This window comes from Chiloscyllium plagiosum, chromosome 22, assembly GCF_004010195.1.
Source record: "Chiloscyllium plagiosum isolate BGI_BamShark_2017 chromosome 22, ASM401019v2, whole genome shotgun sequence".
NCBI classification, from domain to species: Eukaryota; Metazoa; Chordata; class Chondrichthyes; order Orectolobiformes; family Hemiscylliidae; genus Chiloscyllium; species Chiloscyllium plagiosum.
The window spans coordinates 28,201,188-28,227,471 of NC_057731.1; the positions used below are offsets into that span (position 1 = coordinate 28,201,188).

Here is a 26,284-nt window from a genome sequence, read left to right on the forward strand (position 1 = left end):
ACTGACCCATCTAACGAACTTGGGCTATAGCTTTCCCAATCAATATCAGGAAAGTTAAAGTCCCCCATCACAACCACCCTATTACTGTCACTCATCTCCTGGATCACCTTCCCTATCCTTTCTTCAATGATTCTAGGACTATTAGGAGGCCTGTAAAACACTCCTAACAGGGTGAGCTCACCTTTCCTATTCCTAACCTCAGCCCAAACTACCTCAGATGGCAAGTCCTCATCCATCGTCCTTTCCACCACTGTAATACTATCTTTGACAAGCAATGCCACACCTCCCCCTCTTTTACCCCCACCTCTCCCCCTCTTAAAACATTTAAATCCTGGAACCTGCAATCCTGTCCCTGTTCTAGCCATGTCTCCGTAATAGCCACAACATCGGAGTCCCAGGTACCAACCCACGCTGCAAGTTCACCTACCTTATTTCGTATACTTCTTGCATTGAAGTATACACACTTCAAGCCACTTTCCTGTTTACAGGCACCCTTCTTTGAGATTGATGCCATGTTCCTCTTGTAATCAGTGCTAGAGAATCCAGTACTAACTCCAGACGACAATGAATTATGTTATGGCCACAACATTTGGGATCAAGATAAATATGAGGTGCTGCATTTTGGAAAGGCAAATCAGGACAGAACATATACACTTAATGGTAAGGTCCTAGGGAGTATTGCTGAACAAAGAGACCTTGGAGTGCAGGTTGATAGTTCCTTGAAAATGGATCTCAGGTAGATAGGATAGTGATTTGGGCATTTGTTACACTTGCCTTTTGTTATGAAGATGTAGGGGTACTGTACCTTTAAGAGAGTTGAAAAGCTAGCAAGGACCTAGAGAAGCACAGAAAGTCTGGAACAAGGTAACAATGTAACATTTGGTCAAAACAGCTAAGAGCTGTGTTGCCAGGATACAAAATTTGGCTAATCACTTTAAATTATGCCTCAAGTTACCAAAATCCAATCAAATTTGAAAAAAAATGTTTTGACAACACTAAACCAATGAAATGATCTGATGTTTTGGGGGATAAATATCAGACATTTTGAACAGTTACTCAGCGTGGCAAAGAGCAGCTAGCACCAATAACTAGAGAGGCTGCTTGCAGAAAGATCTGATTTCTTGAAGGTACCTTTATCGATCAACGACCTGGGAAGCAGAATCCCCAAGAAGGAGAAAAGAAGAAGAGGAAAATCTACAGAGGAAACTCGGCAAAGCTGACTGGTTTTGAAACGTGATTTTTTTTTAAAATTGTAATAGGGATTTTTTTTTTTACCAGACCAATATTGTAAAGGGGAAGGTAAAAGATAGGTTTAGAGAAAGGAGCTGTAAATAGTCATTAGTTAATTGTTCTCTGTTAGACTTAAAAAATAAAAAGTTGTTAATTTTTACTTTAAATAGTGACTTTTGGGATAGTTCTTTGCCTCTTGAATTGTAACAGATTACAGCATGGGGTGACTCTTTTCTGTGTTGCTGGTTTAAATTAGTAGAGGTGTTCACCCTGTGTCGTGACACTTTATTGTCAGTGTATTAAGTTTAGGAGTCGGGAGGTCATGTCGTGGCTGTACAGGATATTGGTTTGGCCATCTTTGAAATATTACATTCAGTTCTGGTCTCCCTGCTATAGGAAAGATATTGTAAAACTTGAGAGGGTTCAGAAAAGATTTATAAAGTGTTGCTGGTGTTGGAGGGTTTAGCTATTGGGAGAGCCTGAATAGGCTGGGGTTATTTTCCCTGGAGCGTTGGAGGTTGAGGGGTGACCTTATGGAGGTTTATGAAATCGTGAGAGGCATGGGTAGGGTGAGTAGCCAAGGGATATTGCCTGGAGTGGGGGAGTCCAAAACTAGAGGGCATAGGTTTAGGGTGAGGGGAAAGATTGAAAAGGGACCTAAGGGGCAACTTTTTCAGGCAGAGAGTGGTGCGTGTATAGAAAGAGCTGCCAGAAGAAGTGGTAGAGAATGGCACAATTAAACATTTAAAAGACATCTGGAGGGGTATATTGATAGGAAGAGTTTATGGGATCTGGGCCAAATGCTGGCAAATGTTACTGGATTAATTTAGGATATCTGGTCAGCATGGATGAGTTGGACCGAAGGGTCTGTTTCCGTGCTGTACAGCTATATGTCTCTAAGTGCTCATCATAATTGCCTTCATTGAAAATGGCTTTGAAAAACTCCTAACAGTACTAAGTCTAGAAATTTAACCACACGGTTTGCAGGTGACTAGTATAAAGCAGGCATGGAAGGGTCCAAAATGACAGGCAACCCTTGAATGCTCATTCTCTGATATGTCATCATTACATTGGTGAAGCTGATCAGTAGACATCAGAAACTGGCATTCGGTTCATGTCATATACATTGAAGGTTTAACACCTGTTCATGGCCTTTTTGTCAAATTATTTTGTGGTGTGCATGCTGTGGTCATTTCTACATATTCTCAACTTGGCGAAAGATTGAACGAAGATTTATTTAATAGGAACCTACCTCAAACTCTCCAATTTCTGGTAATATAAAGGAGAGGATGAGGGATGGACTATGTACCTTGCAGGAAATGGGTTAGTTACTTATATATTTTAATTCAGCTGTGCAGCTTCATTTTAATAGGCACTCTTATTTTAACTACAGTTGGCTAGGTTCCCCAGGCCTCAGAAGATCTGGCAAATTAAAGGAGACAAAAGACAGTTGATGAGGTTAGTGCCTTTACAGCGCTAGCTGTTGGCAGGATGAACAGCAGCACTTCCTTTAACTGTGTAACCAACCACCCGCTAAAAATCCACCCCTCTGACAATATTTCAGCTTGTCTAAAAACCACTGCAATTTAATATGGTTACTACCCCTACCATCATTAGTTTCACCTCATCATCTGACCCCACCAATACGCTTGGTCTCTCCTTCCATTCCTCACTGTGACCACCTCTCCTCCAGTATGTATATTTTAACAAAAGTTGACCGCATCATCTTTGCACTGATCCTAGATAGACGAAACTGTAATTTTACATGAAGGTGTCTTGCTCAGATTTCTAGCATATTCTTAGTGCATATGAAGTGTTAGTTAGGTACTAAATGTCACAGCTGAAATCAGAATATAACATCAAACTGTTCTGGTCATGTTAGAGTACAAATTAAAACCTTAATTGGAGTTGTACAAAATGTCAAAAAGAAAATAAAACTGGATGCTCATACAGCAAATCTGTACAAAACAATCAAGGCTTATTCACCTCAGGTTAACTTGCAGACTAGATTAGTGATTTTTATTGCCTCTCACATAACGTTAAAAATAACTGGGTCATCTTGAGTAGTTGTGCAGATGGAATGTATCACACTGACCAATATTTACTGCTGTGGAACAATCAGAAGAATTAAATTTTAAACAGAACACCACTACCTGAGAGGAAACTCTAACGAATAGTCATTATTAAGTAGTGAGTACAAAGATAGCATTAACCAGTGACTAGATGCCTTTAACCAGTGTGTTATTAATAACCTATGTATGTGGATATAATTAACCAGTATGTCGCTCACTGACCTGTGTATAGTTTGCATTAACTATTATACTTGGATAACATAAATCAGTGTACCTAATTAGTTGTGGCAAGTATGCTAAGTTCAGTGGGAAAATTAATCTGAGTTAGTTTTCTTCATAGTGAGTCAAGTTGATTGAGTCAAGAATATCAGATGAAGTATTTGTGTGTATCCATGATTAACATCCAAGCATTTTGAGACTTAATACAATGCTTCTACTTTTAGTCACTTTAGCCAATAACACAAAGTAATTATAAAGAAACAGGCAAGGGAATCAAAATTGTTAAATCTGCTCAGTTTCCAAAAAGGTAGGTTTTATTTTAAAGATATCATAAATGAGGGGCATGTGAAAACAAAAGTGGCAAAGAAATTCCAATTTTTCAGAGAAAAGATAAATTAATGATTTGTTGTGAACATTTGTAATCTTTATAAACACTTTTAACAAACATTTCATTTACATCCTAGTCAAATTACATCCTAGACACTATAAAGTAAATAAACTCAATTTGAACACAAAATGTCAGAGCCAATAATTAAGATTAACTATATCTGAAGGCATAAATACCTCCAGTCTTACAAATGAATATTAGATTTGCTATATTTAATGTCTTGTTCTTTTCTTTACAAAGAACGTATTTCCTAACTTACCATGAAGTGCATGTTGAAAATTTGGTGGTATGTGCAAAAAGTAGTTTGCACTTAATACATCTCAAGTATAATGTTGAAGGCATACATAACACTTTCAATAGATCAGATTTTACTTTCATGAAACACCAACAAATTCCAAGTTCAGAGATGTACAGTACATCATGTGAGAAACATGAGAATGACGAGAACGAGGGTAGGTCCGATCAAGGACAGTAGTGGGAGACTGTGTATTGAGTCAGAAGAGATAGGAGAGGTCTTGAATGAGTACTTTTCTTCAGTATTTACAAATGAGAGGGACTGTATTGTTGAAGAGGAGAGTATGAAACGGACTGGTAAGCTAGAGGAGATACTTGTTAAGAAGGAAGATGTGTTGGACATTTTGAAAAACTTGAGGATAGACAAGTCCCCCGGGCCTGACGGGATATTTCCTAGGATTATGTGGGAAGCAAGAGAGGAAATTGCAGAGCCATTGGCAAAGATCTTTTCGACTTCACTGTCAACGGGGGTGGTACCAGGGGACTGAAGAGTGGCGAATGTTGTGCCCCTGTTCAAAAAAGGGAATAGGAATAACCCCGGGAATTACAGGCCGGTTAGTCTCACTTCGGTGGTAGGCAATGAAATGGAAAGGGTACTGAGGGATAGGATTTATGAGTATCTGGAAAGACATTGCTTGATTAGGGACAGCCAGCACGGATTTGAGAGGGGTAGGTCTTACCTTACAAGTCTTATTGAATTCTTTGAGGAGGTGACCAAGCATGTGGATGAGGGTAGAGCAGTGGATGTAGTGTACATGGATTTTATTAAGGCATTTGATATGATTCCCCATGGTAGGCTTATGCGGAAAGTCAGGAGGCATGGGATAGTGGGAAATTTGGCCAGTTGGATACAGAACTGGCTAACCGGTCAAAGTCAGAGAGTGGTGGTAGATGTTAAATATTCAGCCTGGAGCCCAGTTACAAGTGGAGTTCCGCAGGGATCTGTTCTGGGTCCTCTGCTGTTTATAATGTTTATTAATGACTTGGAAGAGGGAGTTGAAGGGTGGGTCAGTAAATTTGATGACGATACGAAGATTGGTGGAGTTGTGGATAGTGAGGAGGGCTGTTGTCGGCTGCAAACGGACTTAGATGTGATGCAGAGCTGGGCTGAGGAGTGGCAGATGGAGTTCAACCCTGTCAAGTGTGAGGTTGTCCATTTTGGAAGGACAAATAAGAATGAAGAATACAGGTTAACGGTAGGGTTCTTAGTAAGGTGGAGGACCAGAGGGATCTTGGGGTCTGTGTTCATAGCTCTTTGAAAGTTGCCACTCAGGTGGATAGAGCTTGAAAGAAGGCCTATGGTGTAATAGAGTTCATTAGCAGAGGGACTGAATTCAAGAGTCGTGAGGTGATGTTGCAGCTGTACAGGACCTTGATAAGGCCACATTTGGAGTACTGTGTGCCGTTCTGGTCGCCTCACTTTAGGAAAAATGTGGAAGCTTTGGACAGGGTGCAGAGGAGATTTACCAGGATGTGGCCTGGAATGGAGAATAGGTCGTACGAGGATAGGTTGAGAGTGCTAGGCCTTTTCTCATTGGAACGGCGAAGGATGAGGGGTGACTTGATAGAGGTTTATAAGATGATCAGGGGAATAGATAGAGTACAGTCAGAGACTTTTTCCCCAGGTACAATAGAGTGTTACAAGGGGACATAAATTTAAGGTGAAGGGTGGAAGGTATAGGGGGGAATGTTAGGGGTGGGTTCGTTACCCAGAGAGTGGTGGGGCATGGAATGCGCTGCCTGTGAGAGTGGCAGAGTCAGAATCATTGGTGACCTTTAAGCGGCAATTGGATAGGTACATGGATAGGTGCTTATGCTAGGACAAATGTTCAGCACAACATCGTGGGCCGAAGGGCCTGTTCTGTGCTGTATTGTTCTATGTTCTATCAACCAACAAACAGCAATGAACCCTCCTTAGTATGAATTCGTGGTCAAGGAATAACAACAAAAGACCCTGAAAATCATGCAATCATGTGTGCACTTTTTCAAAAAAGTTAATAGGCTGTATTGTTTTGTTAGAAGTTGACAGCTTAGTGCTCGAAATAAGGTTTCTAAAATCTGTACAATTTTTAAAGAAAAGTTGCTATCAAATGATTATAATCAATTTTTTTGTTCTGCGTCCAAAATGTGTTGAACAATGTATTTTGTTAGAGGCCAGTCTGATGATCTCTACACCGGATCTTGGTGGAGCAACAAGGGTCATAGATCGACAGGTTATTATCATGCTCTAGTGGTAGATCTTGGAACCCATGTGCCATCTGAATTCTCTGCCCACTACTTCTCAGGACTCTGTCCTTGGCATATTGCAATAGTCTAAGACAAGCTCAAGGAGCAGCACCTCATCTTTCCACTAAGAATTTCACAGCCTTCAGGACTCATTAGACTTCATCAATTTCACATCAGAACTGCTTCCCCTTCTTTCAGGTCAGCAACTTTTGACGACCATTCTGCTTCACAGTTACGTTTCCTGTGTGGCAGGGTTCAAAACATTGCTATTGTTAAGGACTCTTTTTTTTGAGATTTTCAGGCAGGGCACACTTTGAGTTTTTGAGGCTAACTTTGGAATTTTCTCCAATTTCACTAACTCACTTATTCGGTGATGCAGTTGCATAGTAACACTATCATTTATATTCGGGGTTCCTTCTTCAAATAATAAAAAATACATAAATACTAAAGAGTGTGTGTGTGTGTGTGTGTGTGTGTGTGTGTGTGTGTGTGTGTGTGTGTGTGTGTGTATATATACTTATATTACTCAAAGATATATATACATATATTATAATGCAATCTTTTAGTTTACAATTTATAAATACAGTGTTTAGTTAATTTATTATAAATGAATCTCCCATACTCCATTTATAAAATGAAAATCCTAACTATTTGGTGTAAGATAATGTATTGGGAAATAGTCTCACATCTGTAGTTTGTTTATAAAAAATAATTGCAAGCAATTAGCATTCTCCAGTAATTTTTGGTTTTGTTCTGCTAATTTAAAGTTTGTTTCTCCTCAATACGGTTTAAAATGAAAGTGATGATGAATGTATCAATACACCGACTTCCAAAGGTCAAAATGCACCAAAACAGAATAAACAAATTATTGCCTGGCTCCCCCACTCCTCTGCTCGAGTTCCACATTCTCCCCACTTTTTAGTTAAGGAAATTACTTCAGGGTTGCTATTTCTCACCTCTAGTTTATACAGGAGACCTCTTATTTTGAAACTGTGTTCCCAAGTTCTAAACTTGCCCATCCTGTCAACATTTAGCCTGTCAAGTTCACTCAGAATGTACTATGTTTGAAAAGATCATCCCCATTCTTTTCAATACCAATAATGATGAGCCCAATCTGCTCAGCCTTTCCTCATGAAAAAACCTTTTCATTTTAGGAATCAGCCTGGAGAACTTTCTGTGAGCTATTTTCAGTGCAAATATATGCCCTCAAGTAAGGAGATCAAGTAAAGTCTCACCAATACCTTGTACAGCTGTAGTATGACTTACCTACTGTATCCCTCTTGTCAACAGTCCACAGGCCTTCCTAATTACTTGCAGCACATACATCCTAACTTGGTAGTTCATGTATAAGGACACCCAGATTCCTGTTATCCAATCTAATCACACTAAAAACTCATAAGAGCAAAATACAAAACTTTCATCTTTTTCTTTTAGTGACACTCAACTGGTTTACTGCCTATACCATAACTAATTTGTTTGCTACAGCTTCTGCAAGATCAAAATGTGGATTTTTCTGTTACCCATCATGCAATTTGACAACTATTTCATAGAATATCAAGGTAAAGTCAGGCTTCTACGGATTATAATGGCATTTCGCGATATGTGCTGCACCTTCATACAAAGTATCGAGGTTTGCTGAACTGTTGTTGCATCTTACCTGAAAGGCTCACTTTCATGAACATCAAGAGCAGCACCTCGTATTCTTCCCTCTTTCAGCCCCTGAGCTAAAGCCTTCTCATCAACCAATCCTCCTCGGGCTGTGTTTACCAAAAATGCTCCCTGTCTCATCTGTGGGCCAAACAAGAAGAAAAAATAAAGTTTATTCTTCCTTTATTGTCTTCAAAGAATTTCTGGAGTCAGTCAGGGCAAAATGCAGTACCTCACAAAAGATATTGAAAATTGTCATGACAATTCCTCAACAACTATAAAATAAATAAGTCAATTAAATCACAGTTTAATATAAAACAAAGCAAATCCACAGGAAAAAAATGACACCTGGTTTTAGCAGAAATTCTGCAATATTTGATGCAAGGCTTTTGTTATGCTGTAATTTTACACACTTAATAAAGAGCTAGACTAAAATAACTGTGCATGCTTTGTAATGGAATCATTACAAGAGAGGCTCTCCAGTGTAGAACAACCTACTCGACCTCAACTGGTTTAAAATACAGACACTGCCACATCTCTCCGAATATCGCGAATCTGCAGTCATTTTTGAGCAATATTCCAGACTCCGTCTGATACGGTCCAGATATTTCCATACAAACAAGAATAAGGTATGAAAATAAATTAGATTTACAATAATAGTTTCTATCAAACCCACTGTAAAACTGATTAAAAATGCAACTCAAAAAGAGGTCAGCTCTGAGAAGCGAAACTAATTCAGTGGATTGACAGCTACAGTACACAGCAATGTGTGTTCACTGGTACTGGGACCCGAAGGAAGAAAAAGACAGCTGTTGGGATGAAGTATCTTTTCTCATGCTGGAAAATAGATATTCAGATAGGACCAGACTCCACCTTAAAGAATTGAGGCAGAGTGGCATATTACCCATTGCCGTTTGAAAATTATGTACATGCAGCAGGAGTCAATATAATTTGAAAGAAAAGGATAACAAAAGGCAAAAACAATTCATTATTTTTTAAATTGGTTAATGAACACTATTAGAAGCAATTCATTAGGTGCAAGATATCCTAATGATGGGTTCATGTGCGAGATAAATGTAAGCTCTTCCTTAAATAGAACACAGGGAACAAAATACCTATTCGTGAATAACTTAGTCCCGGGGGGATGGTTCTGGCAGAATTCAGGTGGTAACAGCTAAACCAATAATCAATAAATTGGCAACTTCAATTTCTAGATTGTTGAAACTCAATTAGCATACGCAGATACCATCTGGTTTCTGCTCACTCTCCCAGAAACCCCTCATCTTCTAATGATACTAGCCCATAGCAATGCAATTTTTAAAAATATTACAAATCTTATACTTTAAGCATATTTAAGGAGGGATATATTTGCATTGGTAGTAGTTTAGAGAACTCCCACTAGATTGATTCCTGGGATGAAGGTTTTTTTTATGACGACAGTTTGAGCAGGTTGAGCCAATACTCATGATACATTATAAAAATGAGAAGTTATTTTATTGAAATGTACAGGATTCTGTGGGAGCTTGACAGGTTAGACAGTGGTTTTCTCCTTTTGGGGCCATCTTGAACTTGGGACTACAGTTTCAAAATAAGAGGTATCCCATTTAAAACAGCAATAAGAAGGAATCTCCTCTCTTTGAGGGTTGCTAATCATTGGAATTATCTACCCCTAAGAGCTGTGAAGGCAAGGTCATGGATTCTCCATCTACAACAGGGTCAAAGGTTACAAAGGGGGCAGATGTAAAAGTGGAGTTAAGGCCCTGATCAGATCACCCATGATCTTACTGAACTTACTGAACAGTGGATCTGCTTCCAGGTGCTAAACGGCTTCCTCCTACTCATATTTCTTATATTGTCAGAATAAATACAATCTTGTCATATGATATTTTCCCATTTAAATATGGCATTCATCAGGAAAATTTGTTAAATCAAAAAGTAAATAAAACAAAGGGAAGAAAAATGGTAAAGAATGCAAAATAACATGTCATCATCTTCAAAAACATCTTAAATAATTGATATCCTGTTCATTATTATTTGAAAGATATTTTCTCCCCTTGGGCCTCATCCCATTGGCTGCTACGGAGAGTAAATAAGTGACTCTTTCTTAATCCTCTCAGAATGTTAATTTCAAACTTGTTGCCAAGATAAGGACACAGGACATGATTGAGAAATTTGATCTGTTGATCTTCCTTCTTGCCAAAGTTGATCTAAGATTATAAAATTGTCACGTGGCAAGTTCTTGCCATTTCATTCTGCTTCACACTAAAGTCCAGATAGCACACTGAAACACTCAGTTGCTCACATAACATTGTGGACACTGAGGCCTGACTCAGTTGATAGCACTCTTGCTCTGAATCACAGTACCTTACCCCACCCATGCTGAAGGATGAAAAATCACCGCTGCCATCCCAGTGTGCAGTACAGTGCAGTACTGAGGGAAAGCTGCATTTTCTGAGATGCTGTCTCTTGGATTGAATGTTAAATTGAGGCCCCATCATGTCTGCTTAAGTAGATATTAAAAAAAACCTAGCATTACTTTGACATGGTACAGGACAGATCTCCCTGATATCCTGGCCAATAATTATCCCTCAGTCAACATCACAAAAACAGATGATCTGCTCATTATCACCTTGCTGTTTGTGAGAGTTTGCCATGAACAAACTGGCTGCCACATTTCCTACATAATAACACTAACTACATTCAAAAGTATTTCATTGGCTATAAAGTACTTAAGATGCCTGGTTCTGAAAAACACTACACAAAAGTGAGTCTCCTCTTAATAACAAGAACTAAGGAACAGAGTAATTGTAAAACACTGGCTCCAATAATCCCCTCTGCATGGACTGGACTACTCTTATCTTTCAGCTTTCAACTGGAGAAAAAGACCAGTGGCAGAGTGAGGGATGTCAATGCCATTGGTTTTAGCTGTGACCATTGTCTGTGTCTGTGTCTAATAGAGCTAGTTACCTTTCCCCTGCTGACGTTGCATTATTTTTCATTGTAAACTAAAACTAGAAATTGAGAAAACCCCAAAAAGTGTGTGAGCCTACAGCGAGGATTAAAGTGGAATTACCTGTTTGATGGTGAAGTCATTAATAAGATGGTGGTTGTGTTCATTCAGATTGCAATGCAATGACACACAGTCACTCTGGTACAGCAGATCTTGTAGGGTATAAACTCTCTGTACGCCTAGAGATCGCTCAATACCATCGGGCAAGTATGGATCATAAAATATTATATTAAACCCAAAAATTTTGGCTCGAACAGCAACCGCTTGACCGACACGACCTGCAAAAGACCAAAGAGCATAACTTTAGGGTTTGCGTGATGGTGACGTGAACAACAGTATCAGTTGTATAATGTAACCAATGTAGTACTTCAGTTCAACTTATAAATTATAATGAACTGGTAACATAATAAAAACATCCCAAGGAACTACATAGCAGTGTTATCAATTTCTACATTGAGCCACATAAAGAAATCTTAGAATAGGCTTAGCCAAAGTAGTAGATTTAATGGAAAAATGTAAAGCAGCATGGAGAAGCAGAGAGATCTTTGAGGGATAATAACCATTTTATTATATGTGCAGGTATTCTTGTACAAAGAAACTTCTAATTGTCCCAAACACAAGCAAGCGCAAAGACGTCCATAACATGGGAGAATTGCCAGCAACATTGTGGAACCTCAGATTCTGGCCCAGGAAAGCCTAGAATGATTGTCGGCCTTAACAAATGTTTACAGGGCTCCTGCTGTGAGGAAGTTTTGGTATCTTCCCAACTATATTGTCTTGACTAAAAATAGATAATTGACGAGGCTTCCATTTGCTGCCTAATCAATCAGATATTGGCACAAGCAGAAGTCCTGAAGATGCCTACAGATATCATTTGTCTATGTGGCTAACACAACATGAGAAAGAATAAGTTATTAAAAATATATATCTGAGAAACTGGATTCATGAGCACCCTTTTACAGGTGCTACAGGATGTGTAGAAATCTAAAATAGTGCTGTAGCATGGGTGTACATATGTTGGGCTAATTGCATAAATGTGCCGTATTGGTGAGGGCATTTCTACGTTCAGTGGCCCCTGCCAGAGTGTGAAAAGCAGGCAAATCATGAGGTAAATCAGAATGCAACGCTGACTTGACACCTTTGGTGAGCTGACCACTTTATTTATCACCCTCTTGTGGATCTGCCATCAGGCCTTTTAGTTGGCAGTTAATATTTTTGACTGTTGCTATCATTTTACAATTTTTAGTTTTCTGTAGAGTTGTTTCAATTTGCAAAGTTCTACAGGCAGTGGAGTGGCAGGTACAAAATGATTTTTTTGGTTGATATCAAGGCTTCTGTCAAATCTGTTCTTTTCAAACATGGTATTCTCCTTATAATACAGTATGGGTGGAAAAATGAACTGAAGCTGCACAGATCAGGGTAAGTTGTTGGAAAAGGGAATGGAGAGAACAGCAGTCAGAATGAAACCATTTTGCTCAGGTTGTTTGAGGGAGTAATTTGTCTATCTGAAAACAATTATAAAAAGTCCTCAGTAAGATCTCCCACTGGTTGCCAGGCAACAAGAAGGCACTGGAGGAGTGTTAGGCGTATGAAGACACATTCTTCCTCCTTGGGAGGACAGCAGGTCTGTGCTCAATGGAACCAATGTCATTGCCTCGATAATAAAATAGTGAAGGGCAGATTGGTGAATGGATCCTTGAAGTCCATTTTGTACAATGCAAACCCCAGTCATGATGGCAGCTGTCCCAGTATCCACTGCAACATTGGATGTTGCTACTTGTGCTATAACAGAAACTGCAACAAAGGCCATTAGACGCTGCATCATAGTTGGGTCCAAATGTGCGTACATGGAGGTAGTCACCATTACCTTGCTGGAAAGGATGAGATTCCAAAGCTCTAAACTTCTCTGCACCAAGTTGGTGCTGGACTCCTCCAAGCTCCTGGATTAATATTTGCATGCCTTCCCTTTGCAGGTTTCCCAACACATCAAACATATAGCTGTGCCTACCTGGCAATGTTTTCCTGTAGACTGCTCCAAAGGCCTCCAAACATCCCCTGAGCAGTGTCCATTAGTGACCTTGCCCTCCAATGACCTGAAATCTCTATTATTCTTAGCCTTTCTCTGGCAGTACACATGTCATTTCTCACCATGGATAGATTCCACAACTAATTTAACCTCCACATTTTACATGTTGACACATCTGCCGCAATGATGAACAGCACTATCCCTTCCATCTAAGACTAAGATGGACTGCGATGTTTAACTTTTAACTTGGTTTCTTTTTCTAATTTGAAGCTAAGATTTTGTACTCTAGATACCTTTGTACCTAAGAGGAATGGTGACATTGTACAGTTTTCACTATACTCATGTACTTGAGTACACGTGGCAATTAAATCTAATTCTAAATGTGGAGGAACGCCTGCCCCTCCAATTAGTTTCAGCTACTATTGGCTACGCACCATTTTGTCTTCCAGAGTGTGGGAAGTGTGAGAGTGCTGTGCAATCTGTTCAGGTGACATGGTTGAGTAGTTGGCAATATATGCAAGCTGTGAGATACATGTGAGAACAATACAGAAATGCTAAATGAGTGAGTGTGCAATAAAGACTATAAGTGCCATTCTGAGTCGTGATTAATAGGAAGCGTACACTAGTTATGCATTTGGTAGGATATGATGTTTGAAAATCGATTCAGTGACTATGACCACACATTTGAGATCACCATATCCCTTGTACTACTCCATCCAGATTCACTGGGTTTGGTGTTAGACACTGACTTTGGTAATCTTCTCCCACTGTATTTTCAATGAACCCCATGCAGTTACAAAATAACTCTCCTTTTCACCAAGACCTCTAGTGCAGAGTTGAAGCTAACTCTCCCCAGTGTTGCGTTACTCTTTTCCAAGTCAGATTCAGTTCCTGTCAACACATGCCTCCAGCCACAATGCACCTTCCATTTAAAAGGTGCAAGTTAATTTTAAATGTTGCCAGCAAATGCCAAAATTATTCTGGGGCCCCTTCGGATGGGTGCCTCAAATTAAAAATGCATTTACTGTTTGTTATGTGCTGAAATCATTCTATTGAGCAGGGAGCTGAAATGTTGTCTACATTACATTTAGGAGACATAAGTTCAATCACATCACAAAAGCAACTCAGTATTTACTGAATCAAGCTTCCCTTATTTTTCCTTAAATCAATTTTTGTAACTAAAATAATTCTAAGATGAATGAAAGTAGAAACTTTCTCAATAGTTGGCAGACAGGATATTAAACTTCAGACAGATGTTTTGGTACAGTAAACAGTTAATTAAATAATTCTATCATTTTGCAACTCAGCTTTTTCACCTGACTATGAAGGGCATGTATATAACTGCAGGTTAATGGCAATAGTGCAAAGACAATAGCACTACACCTCTTCCAAAGTTGAGTCATTTAAAAGCAAAGTATAAAGAAAACAAAAACACTTCAAGGTGACCAGAGGTAGCAAGAAGCCAGTGATTTTGTTCTGTCCCTCGGACCCACAATTATCCTCTTACAGCTACTATCCAGCTCTGTACACATCTTACAATACAAACCCCCAATCTCCAATGCCAAATACCTAATTTACGTTAGAAGTCTTGAGACATTGCTCATTTAATGCCAAAATTTCAAGTCATATTCAAGTCACACTAGGGTGGCACAGAGGCTAGCACTGCTACCTCACAGCACCAGGGACCCAGGTTCAATTCAAGCCTGTCTGTGTGGAGTCTACACATCCTCCCAGTGTCTGCATGGGCTTTTGCCATGTGTCCTGGTATCCTCCCACAGTCAAAAGGATGTGCAGGCTAGGTGGATTAGTCATGGGCAATATAGGGTTTCAGGGATAGGGTAGGGGAATTGGATCTGGGAGGGATGCTTTTCAGAGGGTCAGTGAAACTTGATGGGCCAAATAGCCTCTTGCTACGCTGTAGGGATTCTATGATTTTAATTCTATATGTATGACCACTTCATCACCTACAGAATATAGAGATGAACAATACACCAAAATGTTTCAATCTATTATTTGCATCATATTCCCAACAAATTGATCAGTTCTGACATTTCATCTTGAGACACATGAATATTTTTCCAATTTCATGAAATACATTGTTCACTATGATATCAATATTGTAACTTGTTGTCATGGCAGTTTATGTTTAAATGGATTTTTAATTGGGCATGACTAGGACAACTGTCACAGCTAGAGCAGAGGGTCCTGACACATTTAATGAAGAGTTTCAGATAAAGAAGAACAGCTGCAGTATAATCACTAGGTCATTAGACACAAAGTCATTCTATTCAATATTCTATGGACAAGCCAGTAAGCAAGCAAGTAACTACAATTCAAACAGTTGTACATGTTTCCTTATTAAATGGTATATTATAAATATAAGCACTTCTTTTAACATCAGCACATGTAATATCTTGACAAATGTTTAAATGTACAATTTAACATTCTTGTCACTGGAAAATTACATCATTTATGTCACAACTCTTTAAAAGGTTTCACAGCATAGATTTTGGTTAACATCAGCAGTAATCTGTTTACTTTAAATGGGTGCTGCCAGCATTGGCAAGGTCTTGTGGTCCAGTTGGTAGCATCCATGTCAGAGAGCCAGAATTACTTGGTACGAGTTCCACTCAGTGATCTGATGGGCAGGGCAGGAGAGTTCATAATGTAGTCAGATTTGCTGAATGTCAGCTTGCCAGTTCCTCCAGCAAGTCAATGGCAGGCAGTAAGAGTGCAAGATTCCTGGTCACTCTGGGGTGTGCGCGCAGTGGCATCCCTGCGTCTTTCTTCATTGCCACATTGTCCTGCTATTACTGAAGAAGGTGGCCCTTCTACTGCCAAGGGACCAAGTAAAGGTTACATTCCAGAGCCATTAGGGTTTGACCAGCAATGGGTGGGCCCCTGTCATGCAGAGAAACTGCCAGCTAATTCCTGGCAGTCACAAGGTTGAGGGGGAAGCTGATTGAAGTGCATAAAGTTCTGAGGGGCATAAACATGGAGTTGATAGAGAAAAACATTTCCCCTTAGGAGAGATGTCAATAATCAAGGGACATAGTTTAAGGTATGGATTGGGTGTGTGCGTGGGAGTGGGATGGGGAAGGGTTGGGTGGGGGAGGGTTTTGAGGAGAAGATTTTTCACTCAGATGATTGTGGGTGTCTGGAACTCTCTGCCTGAAAGATTATCAGAGCGGGAAATCCACAAGGTATTTAAGAAATGTTTAGATGAGCACTTGAAACACCATAGCTTACAAGGCTACAGGGCAAGTGCTGGAAAAAAGAATGCGCCTCAATGAATGTTTGATGACTGGTGCACACATGATGAGCCAAAGGGGCTCTTTCAGTGCTGTAAGAACTCTATGACTCTCCTGGTTGGGCACACTTTGGCCCATGCGAAACTGCCCCAATGAGGCTGCCAATCCTCCCTGGCACCCATCACACACAAACAGGGACCTGTCTGACTGGCCCAATTGTTCCCAAACCCTACTTGCTAGGTTGGGGAGGCTAAATGCTTCCATGTTGTCCTCTTCTTCCAGCAGCTACCTCTAATCAGTTATCTGCCGCATATAAAATGTGACCCTCAGTTGTAATGAGTGGGCTTGCCCCACTTCACTGTCAGTGTGACCTTGTCCCCACCCTGAGGGCAAGATTCCAGTTCTTACATCTCACAGCTGTCTAGTTTAGAACTAATATTGAGTCAGATTTAGTTAACAACCTAACAATGCATAAATATTTATCCCACCAAGATCAACAGTGCTCTTGAAAGCAGAGGGAGGGGATTTTTGTACTGGTGATGGTGGGTGGGGGATTTGCAAGGGTGGAGCATCAATACTAAGGCTGGGATTTTCATTTTATTAAATAGAACCAGCCTCAGGTCAAGACAAACAGAAAAGGAAAATTAAGGATAAACAAGGAACTATTTATACTAGGTACATGGAATGGGTTAGGTTGGGCTGACGAATTTCTTTGTCAGACTCCTGTTCCTTCCCATCAGCCTTCTCACCACCAAAGATGCTCTTCCTCTGTCTAGCCAGAATCCATTCACCTTCTCAGCTGTCCTCCCTTCCCATTATTAGCTGCGGGTGGAGATCCTGTACATCTGCTCAACACCCTTCATCAGTGTCACCATCTGTCGCCGGAGGTCCTGTTACAGAATGACCAGTGGCCTCCTACTTCCCCATGCACAGTCCCGAAATTTGGATGACATGTTTGCAATATTTGAATCAACAAAGGCAAAGAATTTCTAGATACAGCTTAATAAAATAAAACTCCGTCCTGTGCTCAAATGTTCCACAAAAAAGCAATCAAATGAGCTCCTTTTCTCAACGTGTTAGGTGAGAAATCTGTTAAAGGGTTCTCTACATTACCTACTGAAGACATATGCTCACTGGAGAATGGTTGGGGTTATTGGTATTCCTACAGTTACATGGACTGCTTGATCAATCTTGTTTGCAACCTCATGAATAGGGTTCTACCCATCTCCTCACTGTGTAAGAATGACGTTGAGATTAATTATATGAAAACTATCCTGCATGACAATGGTTGCCCTGACTAGATCTGCACTTGTATATATTGCAGAACTCATGAAAAGGTCAATGGCCACCAAATCTGAATGGTACTCAATCTTAGATTACCTTGCAAATGGAAGGTCTCTCAAAAATGTCAAGTGAAACTGGCTCTCTCTTACTGCTACTTGCAATAAAAACACCAGTGCTTTTCCCCACTAACAGAACATTGCCATCAAGCCAAAAAGATATTTTGTTTACCATGCATATGAGTAATGTAATAAAGGAGTTCCACTGTTGGTGTGATGTCAATTATGTAGGTTGTACATCCCAACAACTGGTAGACTATATTAAACAACACATCCTATAGATCATTCCTAGGGGCTGCATGCTCAACCAACTCATAGTTGCAAGTCTCAGAACATCATGCCTAATATTATTTGTGACTTTGCTATTGGACGTTAATTAAATAACCCTTACTGTGCTAAGAATTATTATCAGTTAGGTATGCATTGCGACACATTTGTGCATGTTACAAGCTTCATACATGAACACACAGGATCATCTTTTTGGAAGCAAAAAGAACTTGCATACCATAACATCTTTCCCATGGGGAAAAGGAGGGTCTTGGAGACTGCGATCTTGGCTTCAATCCCATGGCAATATCCTGACTCATCAGAATGTACCTGCCGAATCTGAGAACTAAAATTGACAGTCAGCTGTTCCTGCTGTGTCTTCAAGCCAACGTTGGCCCAACCATGAGCATCCCCTTCTTGTGTTGTACAGGTTGGTGCTATTTTGTCAAGACTGCTCCTTGCATCCTAAGATGGATGAATGCAAGACAAAAAGTTTCAACTCCATGTCTCCTGAGATTGATAGATTTTTGTCATCAAAAGATATCAAGAAAACTGAAGCAAAGACAAAATTTGCAAATTGGCCTTCATTTTACTGAATGATTGAACAGGCTCAAGGGGCTAAAAGGCCTATTCCTGTTCCTATGTTCCTCACAGCAAGGGTTAAACCAACTAACACATGTCTAATACTTATCTGTCTGTGATCGGATAAACCAGAGCAAATGGGAGATTGATACTCGCCTCTTTGTGATCTGTACGGCTTAGACTTTCTTGGATAAAGTCAGCAAGCCATTAGTGTCAACAAGATTGGTGTTATAAACATGACTGAGGTGTGAAAAACTCAACATACATTTATTTGCGATCTGTCAGAACTGTTAATTTCATTCAGTATTTGGATACTGGTGAGATTATCAAGATAATTAAATATCAAAATGATTAGTCAGCGAAATTCTAATCTACAACAGAATTCCTATCATCGTTTGTGTGTCACATTTCTAGAAGCAGATGATGGAGAAACTACAAAATAGATTTGCTGCACTAATATTTTATTAGCCCTTTCATTCAATTTAAAGAAACACTGAACCTGAATTACAATGATTTGGTCTGACTCCTTATAACTAATATTCACTCTTGGCTACGTGGGTGCTCAGCAGCACAATAATTTGGAACATGGTGTGCTGCACAACAAATAGACTGCACACAACCGATGTCCCCTTTAACATACCACACAATCTTAAAACAATCATGCAATACAATAAACAGGCTGCACACAATTAAAAACATGGAAAAATATAATCACCTCCATTTATATAGCACCACTAACTAGTAAATCATCCCACATCACTTCCAAAAATGGAATCAGAAGGAAAGAAAACACAATGCAACTCAAATCACAGTCAAGTTTAGAGCTGAGCAGTCAAAACAATATGTGATGTGTTGTGCTAGTTGTCAGTTAACAGCTTTTCAGGATATCTCATGCTGTGAAAATGGTGATGGCAAGTATCTGTAATTTTAGTCCTGTAGCCAGCATCCCCTTACTGGCTGCTCCATAAAATAGTACAAAGGTCCTGTGATGGAGGAGGTTACAATTCTAAGCAATCTCTCTTCCAGCCACTGCAATTGAAAGCAGCCATGAAACAAAAAGGGCACTGGAACAGACAGGAGGAAACAGAATTGTTCAAGTAAAAATGAAATATTATTCACTGCACGAAAATAAAGGAACTACCAGAAGATATTTAAAGATTTAACAAGTAGTTCAAATGACATCTCCTTTGTGTATTCCTCTAATTGTAGATAAACTGAAAGCTCATTTACCATTGTGATAAATTTAGATAATTTCACTAAACAGAACTACTGAACCAGAGTTCCTTTGCTTCATTTCCTGTTTTGAGGGGAAGTCAATATCTAGGCAATCTTTTGCCTCTGAATTGTTCTGCATTGTATTCATGCATATTTATCCAAATATAGTTTGTTATCAAAACCGGTTAAAACAAACTATTGAAAGTTCCTTAGGAAGTCATGGAAATACACTTCCTGTGCACCTTCTGGAAGAAAACAAAGAATCATTTGACCAGGCTCTCACATCACCTGAGTGATCAATATACACATTTCTGTTTTGTTCAATCTGAATAGAAAATAACTGGACAGCACTTGATCAAATGTAAAACTCACATCAACCACTGTTGATACTTAATTACACAAAATCTTGCAGAGGTCACTGCCAGACATCAGTGACCTATAAACAGCTATGTAATTTGAGCAAATAGAGGCAAAATACTGCTGGTGTTGGACATTTGAAATAAAAACAAAGTGCTGGAGAAACTCAACAGCTTCTGGGGAAGAGAAACAGAGTTAATGTTTCAAGTCCAATATGGCCTATCCTTGTCAAGTCATTTTCTCTCTCCACAAATGCTGCCAAACCTGCTGAGGTTATTTGAAATGTTATGTATTTTGAGCAAACTGCTTCTGGATGATTTGTTTCTTCGGCACACTGCCAACATAGACTCATCTCAGCATCCAGGTTAGAAAGGATAACATTTAATATGTTGTACACGTGGCGCATTTTTGAGAAAAACAAAAAGGTGGTGTAACAGGCAGAAACAGGTAATATTTCTTTGTAATTACACAGACCTCAATTTTCCATCCGATTAAGTTAATGGACCAAAAACTCAGGAATTACTATCTCTGGGCCCAATTTTATGGGTTTTTTGGGCTGAGTGCAAGTTGCACAGATCGTCTTAGAGGGATTTCAGCTACAAATCCTGGCGAAATTTCTCGCTGTATCTTAGCAAATTTGTCTCATTAACTGCCTACCACTCCCTTATGGAATTCCTCTCATTCGATTCTATCTCCATCTTACCCCTCAATGTTCCCAGAATAACTCACCACTCAACAGCTATCCACTGAAAGACCACATTCCTTGTAGCTGCACCATGTTTACAAAGTTCATTATGCTCCCAGAAAAGCACCGTCAGTCCAGAGCTGCCTTCTGGATGGGGTGCTGGATTAGTGGTGCTGGAAGAGCACAGCAGTTCAGGCAGTATCCGAGGAGCAGTAAAATCGATGTTTCGGGCAAAAGCCCTTCATCAGGTCGTCGATTTTACTGCTCCTCGGATGCTGCCTGAACTGCTGTGCTCTTCCAGCACCACTAATCCAGAATCTGGTTTCCAGCATCGGCAGTCATTGTTTTTAACCTTCTGGACGGGCTGGTCTTGGGGCAAGAGATCCTCTTGCCCCAAGACCAGCAGCGGAGGCCACAACACCAGATCATGGCTGGTCTGAGCTTGCCACCTGCATCAGTGCAATCTCAGTTGTCTGGACAAATGCCAAGCACTGTAGGAAGAAGGTCAATGACACCCTCCACTCCACCAGCATAAGTGCCACTATATTGTCTCTGATACCTTACACTTACTCTATATCTGCTACTGTACCCACCTCCAACTATGGGTGGCTCAGTGGTTAGCACTGTCGCCTCACAGCGCCAGGGACTCAGGTTTGACTCCAGCCTCGGGCAACTGCGTGGAGTTTGCACACTCTCCCTGTGTCTGCGTGTGTTTCCTCTGGGTGCTCTGGTTTCCTCCCACAATCAAAAGATGTGCAGTCTAAGTGGATTGGCCACGCTAAATTGCCCATAGTTTCTAGGGATGTGTAAGTTAGTGGAGTTACCATGGGAAGTGCAGGGTTACAGGGATAGTATGAGGGGTGAGTCTGGGTGTATTGCTCTTCAAAAGAGTCAGTGAGGACTTGTTGGAACAATTTCCAACCATAGGGATTCGATAATAATGAATGCTAATGCCCCACCACTCCCACTACTGCCTGCAACATCTTCCCTCACTCACTGTCACTATCCCACCTCTTAGACCACTACTTTGTATGCCCTATGAGCTGCTTACTCAATCACTTGGGTCACCTTCCCACCTGCTCCAGATAAAATTGCTCTTTCACCCATTTTCATGCTCCATAATACCTGCATCTCTCTCATTCCAGAAGAAAAGCAGCCTCCAATAGGGCAGAGATAGTCAAGATGAATGGTGAGCTGTCAGACATTCAGCTCCTCTCCTGATTTGACCACCCAAGTGGCTAAATAACCATGTGCAAGATCTAGGACTAGTATGGAGGTTGCCTTTGACTTGCTGTGACATAGTTCCCTAACTGATGGCTACCCCTCTTGACTTGACTGAAGCCTACTGACAACCATGCCAAGTTTCCTTTCTTTCTGACTGTGCTAAATAGAAAGGTAAGTCAGAAGTAAAATCTCTGGCTGAGAGGGCAAAACAGAAAAAAACAAGGCAATGCAAAGCAGTGATGCTGTGAGCATCCAGGTAGGCTTAGAAGGAGTGTTATGGCAGCAAAGAGCCTAAAGAATCAGCCTGGTCCAGTTCATGAGCTTGGTGTGTTTCTCTCAGTGCAGTCTCCTTTTTGTTTTTGCAGCATTACAATATAAGTTACTGGTGCAGCCCTGAACTGTAGAAGCGTGCTCTAAGTGGAGCAGAGAAATGTCAAAGGTTGACACATTTTGGATGCCAATATTTGTGGATATGGGGTGCCTCCCGCTGGTACCCATGCAGCATGCCCTGCAATATTGTTGCCTGGCCCAACATGAAGGCAGTTTGCAGTCATCAGCAAGCTGAAGTTGCTAGGTACTTGCATCTCCAGGATTCTCAACATGTATTTTGAAAGTGTATTTGGTAAAATAAGAAACTGAATATTAATAAGTCCGTTAATAAGGCATTTGACAAGAAATTATCCCTTTGAATTGGCAACTCACTGCTGCCTAGTGAGCAACTTGCCTTGCCATTTGGCAAATACATAAAAGATGGAGCAAGATGTTCTTGACCTCAAGATCTGCCTTACTGGATTTCTTATTGATTCTGCCAAAAACTTTGTAATTGCCCACGTCACTCAGGCCCTAGTCAGATTCCACTTTCTAAGATATCCTGAGTAGTGCTGGCTGTGGGGATTGTTTTCACCCATTCATGATTAATTGTTGTACATTGGGCCGTTATATCTAGACTTTAGCCCGAGACTGACAGGTCAAAACATTCTTCTTTCCTCTCTTCTCCATGCCCTACATTGGCAACAATTCCCAAATCGAAAGTCAATTTCAACTTCAATCATGTAATTAGGACATTTTGAAGACTAAGATAAATGCACATTTAATTTTGTGATTCTATTAGATCAACACTATCAACCTTTCGATCAGCAGAAACATTTCTGCAACGTACGTAAAACAGATTTGTAGGAAGTGAGTAATAATTTAGACTAGCAATCTTCATTATTAGCAAAGTTTCCTCTTAAAAAATTTTGCAATTAATTCTGAAGCCAATCTGCCAATAAATCAGCTGCAGCTGTCCTCAACATTCAGATTTGAATCAATAAGTGACAAGTGATGATCATGTGACTCAAATGACAGCCAGTGACCAATAGAGAAACACCTTTGATAGTCAAGGTCTTATGACCACTGAATCCCCCACTATCAACCATCTTGAGATTTACCATTTACTAGAAACATATGAACATACAAATTAAAAACAGCAGTAGGCATTTGGTGCCTCTAGCATGTTCAACTATTCAATAAGGCTGATCGTAATGTGTCCTCTACTTCACATTCCCACCTATCTTTCATAACCTTTCATTCCCTTATGTTAGTCAGGAATCTATCTACCGCTGCTTCAAGAAATATTCAATGATCCCAGCTCTACCACTCTTTGGGAAAGTTAGTTCCAAAGACTTATGACCCTCTGATTTATACAGGAGACCTCTTATATTTAAAAATGTTGGTACTCTGACAGCATTTTTAAACTGGCAAGTTCTACCACCAAAAAAGGAGTAAGGCAGAAGATGCATTGGAACATCATCTCCTGCAAATTCCTTTCCAAGCCACACACCATCTGGATTTATATCATTTACTTCACTGTCATTGGATCAAAATCCTGGAACTCCCTTTCTAGCAGCACTGAGTATCCACCTTCACTAAATCGACCATCTTGATTCAACAAGATAGTTGATCACTATCTCCAGGGCAATTACGGATTGCTAACAAGTGCTGGTCTTGCCCCTGCCACCTACATCCCATGAAATAATAAATAATACAAAACACAACTATAGATTACATTAACTGATATGACACAGGGTTAGGCACATCCTAGATTGCAATATCCAAGATAAAAATGTCAGCCTCTAATAAAGTTAGGTAAATTTTAAATCCTTCATCACTGCCGGGAATTAGACAACAACCACCTATAATTACATTGCACCTTTATTTTAATGAAACTTCTCAAGGTGCTTCACAGGAGCACCTGTGAAACAAAAACTCAAGGGGATATCAGGTTAGATGGCAAAAGGTTAAAGGGGTATGCTTCAAGAAGCACCTTAAGGAGAAAAATGAGATTTGAGACACAAAGGCCTGAGTAACCAATACCATAGCTACCAATGGTAGAGCAACTATAATTGAGAATGCACAATACACCAGAACTAAATTAATACAAAGACCACAAAGAGTTGTATGGTAGGTGGAAATTACAGAGATAGTGAGGGGCAGACATCATAGATAGATTTGAAAATATTGATGGAAATTTTAAAATCAGATGTTGCTTGACCTGGAGTCAATATAAGGTCAGTGAGGAATGGGAGTGGTAGGAGACTAGATGAGAGTTAAGACACAGGCAGAGCTTGGATGAGTCCAAGTTTACAACGGGCAAAAAGTGGGAGATTAGCCAGAATGTATTGTAATCGTCAGGTCGAGAGGTAACAACAGCACAGATAAGGGTTTGTGCTGTAGATATGCTGAGTTGTATATGATTGAGCAATGTTACAACGGTGAAATTAGTTGGCCTGAATGATCTTGTAAATATGAGATTGCAAACCCATCTCAGGAATCAAACATACGAAGTTGAAAATATTGTGGAAGGAGTGTTTAAACTAGAACTGGAGAATGACCTGCCCTAATGCCGTCAGCTGTAATTGTAAGTTGTTAAGTACCAAGGACATATGCTCAGAGTTGCTGGGTTCCTTGCTTAAATATGCAAATTGAGTTCCAATGACATCTTTGGAACCTGATTACAGTATTAACGCCGTTGTCGTTTCCCTGCCAACCCAAATCCAATGGGAAGTGATGCCAGGGTTAGAAACAACACAGAAAGGCTGCCACGCTTAATTCATTAGAACTTTCTTATGGTCCAGAACTAGCAATATGATTGGATCATTCCTTTGCTACTTCAATTGAAAACACCATCCACTAATTTGAATACAACAATCAAGATTGTTGACTCTGAAAGTGATTAAACAATATCTCCATTTTCATAACCATAATGAAAAGCAAATGAACACTCAATTGTGAGAGTTAGATGTTCCTCTGCATCATGATTAAAATTTTTACTTTATGAACCTGTATCAACAGCTGAGAAAGCAGCTTTATCTTCACCTTTCACAGATCTATCACACAGAGCTTACCAAAACCAATTAGTCCTAGCGTCTCCCCTCGGATTCTCGCTGCTCCTGATGCTACTTCTCGGATCTGCTCCACACTCTGCACTCGGGTTCCCTCACGCAGTGCCTGGTATAGCCAAGTGTTCCGCCGGTATAAATTCAGAATGTGGCAGAGCGTGGAATCAGCCGTTTCCTCAACAGCTGCTGCTGGGATGTTACATACTGCAATCCCTGCACAAGAGGAAGAAAAGCACATCAGTAGAGGGAAAAGAAGGGAAAGCCAAAACTAAATCTAATGAAATGCAATAAAAAGCATATCAAGTATCAATAACAAGCAAATGTTGGCAGTATTTCCTTGTGTAAAATAAACAATGCTGAAATCCCTCAGCCCATAACTCCCCAACTCTCATGTGAGACTAAAGTAGGTAATTTATTCTGATGAAGAGTCACTGGCCTCAAAACATTAACTTTGTTTTCTCCCTACAGATGCTACCAGACCTTTTGAGTTTCTCAGCCATTTCTGCTTTTGTTGTAGGCAAAATACTCATTAATTGTGTTTGCTCTGTTAGGTTTCTTTATCTTCATTATTCTTCCCTTATGTACTTGAACCATTGGTTCTCCTCTGGTGTCACTGCCTTGTTTTGAAATCAGGCATTTCAAGTGACAGCAAATCCATTCTGTTTCCTTCAATTTATCTCCATGTTCTCCACTCATTGACTGGAGGTGCAGACTTTTATTGAGCTGTGGTTCTATTCTTCATATTGAATCTAGACAGTTTCCATTAGCCTGCTGTTCAGCTGAGATGAAAAGTATTTTGGACAGATTGGGTATTCACTCAGTGACAGAATTGCCCATTTCTCAGCCTTCAGGATGGAAAGCTATGGGTTAT

General features: G+C 40.0%; 1 protein-coding gene across 1 annotated transcript in view; it reads right to left on the reverse strand.

The window, feature by feature from the left end:
* Positions 1–3,300: 3,300 nt before the first annotated feature.
* LOC122561151 (C-terminal-binding protein 2) overlaps positions 3,301–26,284 on the reverse strand; it is a 40,069-nt gene continuing 17,085 nt past the window's right edge. The window contains exons 2-5 of the mRNA XM_043712635.1: positions 25,420–25,626; positions 11,150–11,364; positions 8,087–8,217; positions 3,301–3,337 (exon numbers count right to left, since the gene is read on the reverse strand). Coding sequence (XP_043568570.1) covers positions 3,316–3,337; positions 8,087–8,217; positions 11,150–11,364; positions 25,420–25,626 — 575 coding nt within the window. The 3' untranslated portion in view covers positions 3,301–3,315. The remainder of the gene's footprint in view (positions 3,338–8,086; positions 8,218–11,149; positions 11,365–25,419; positions 25,627–26,284) is intronic.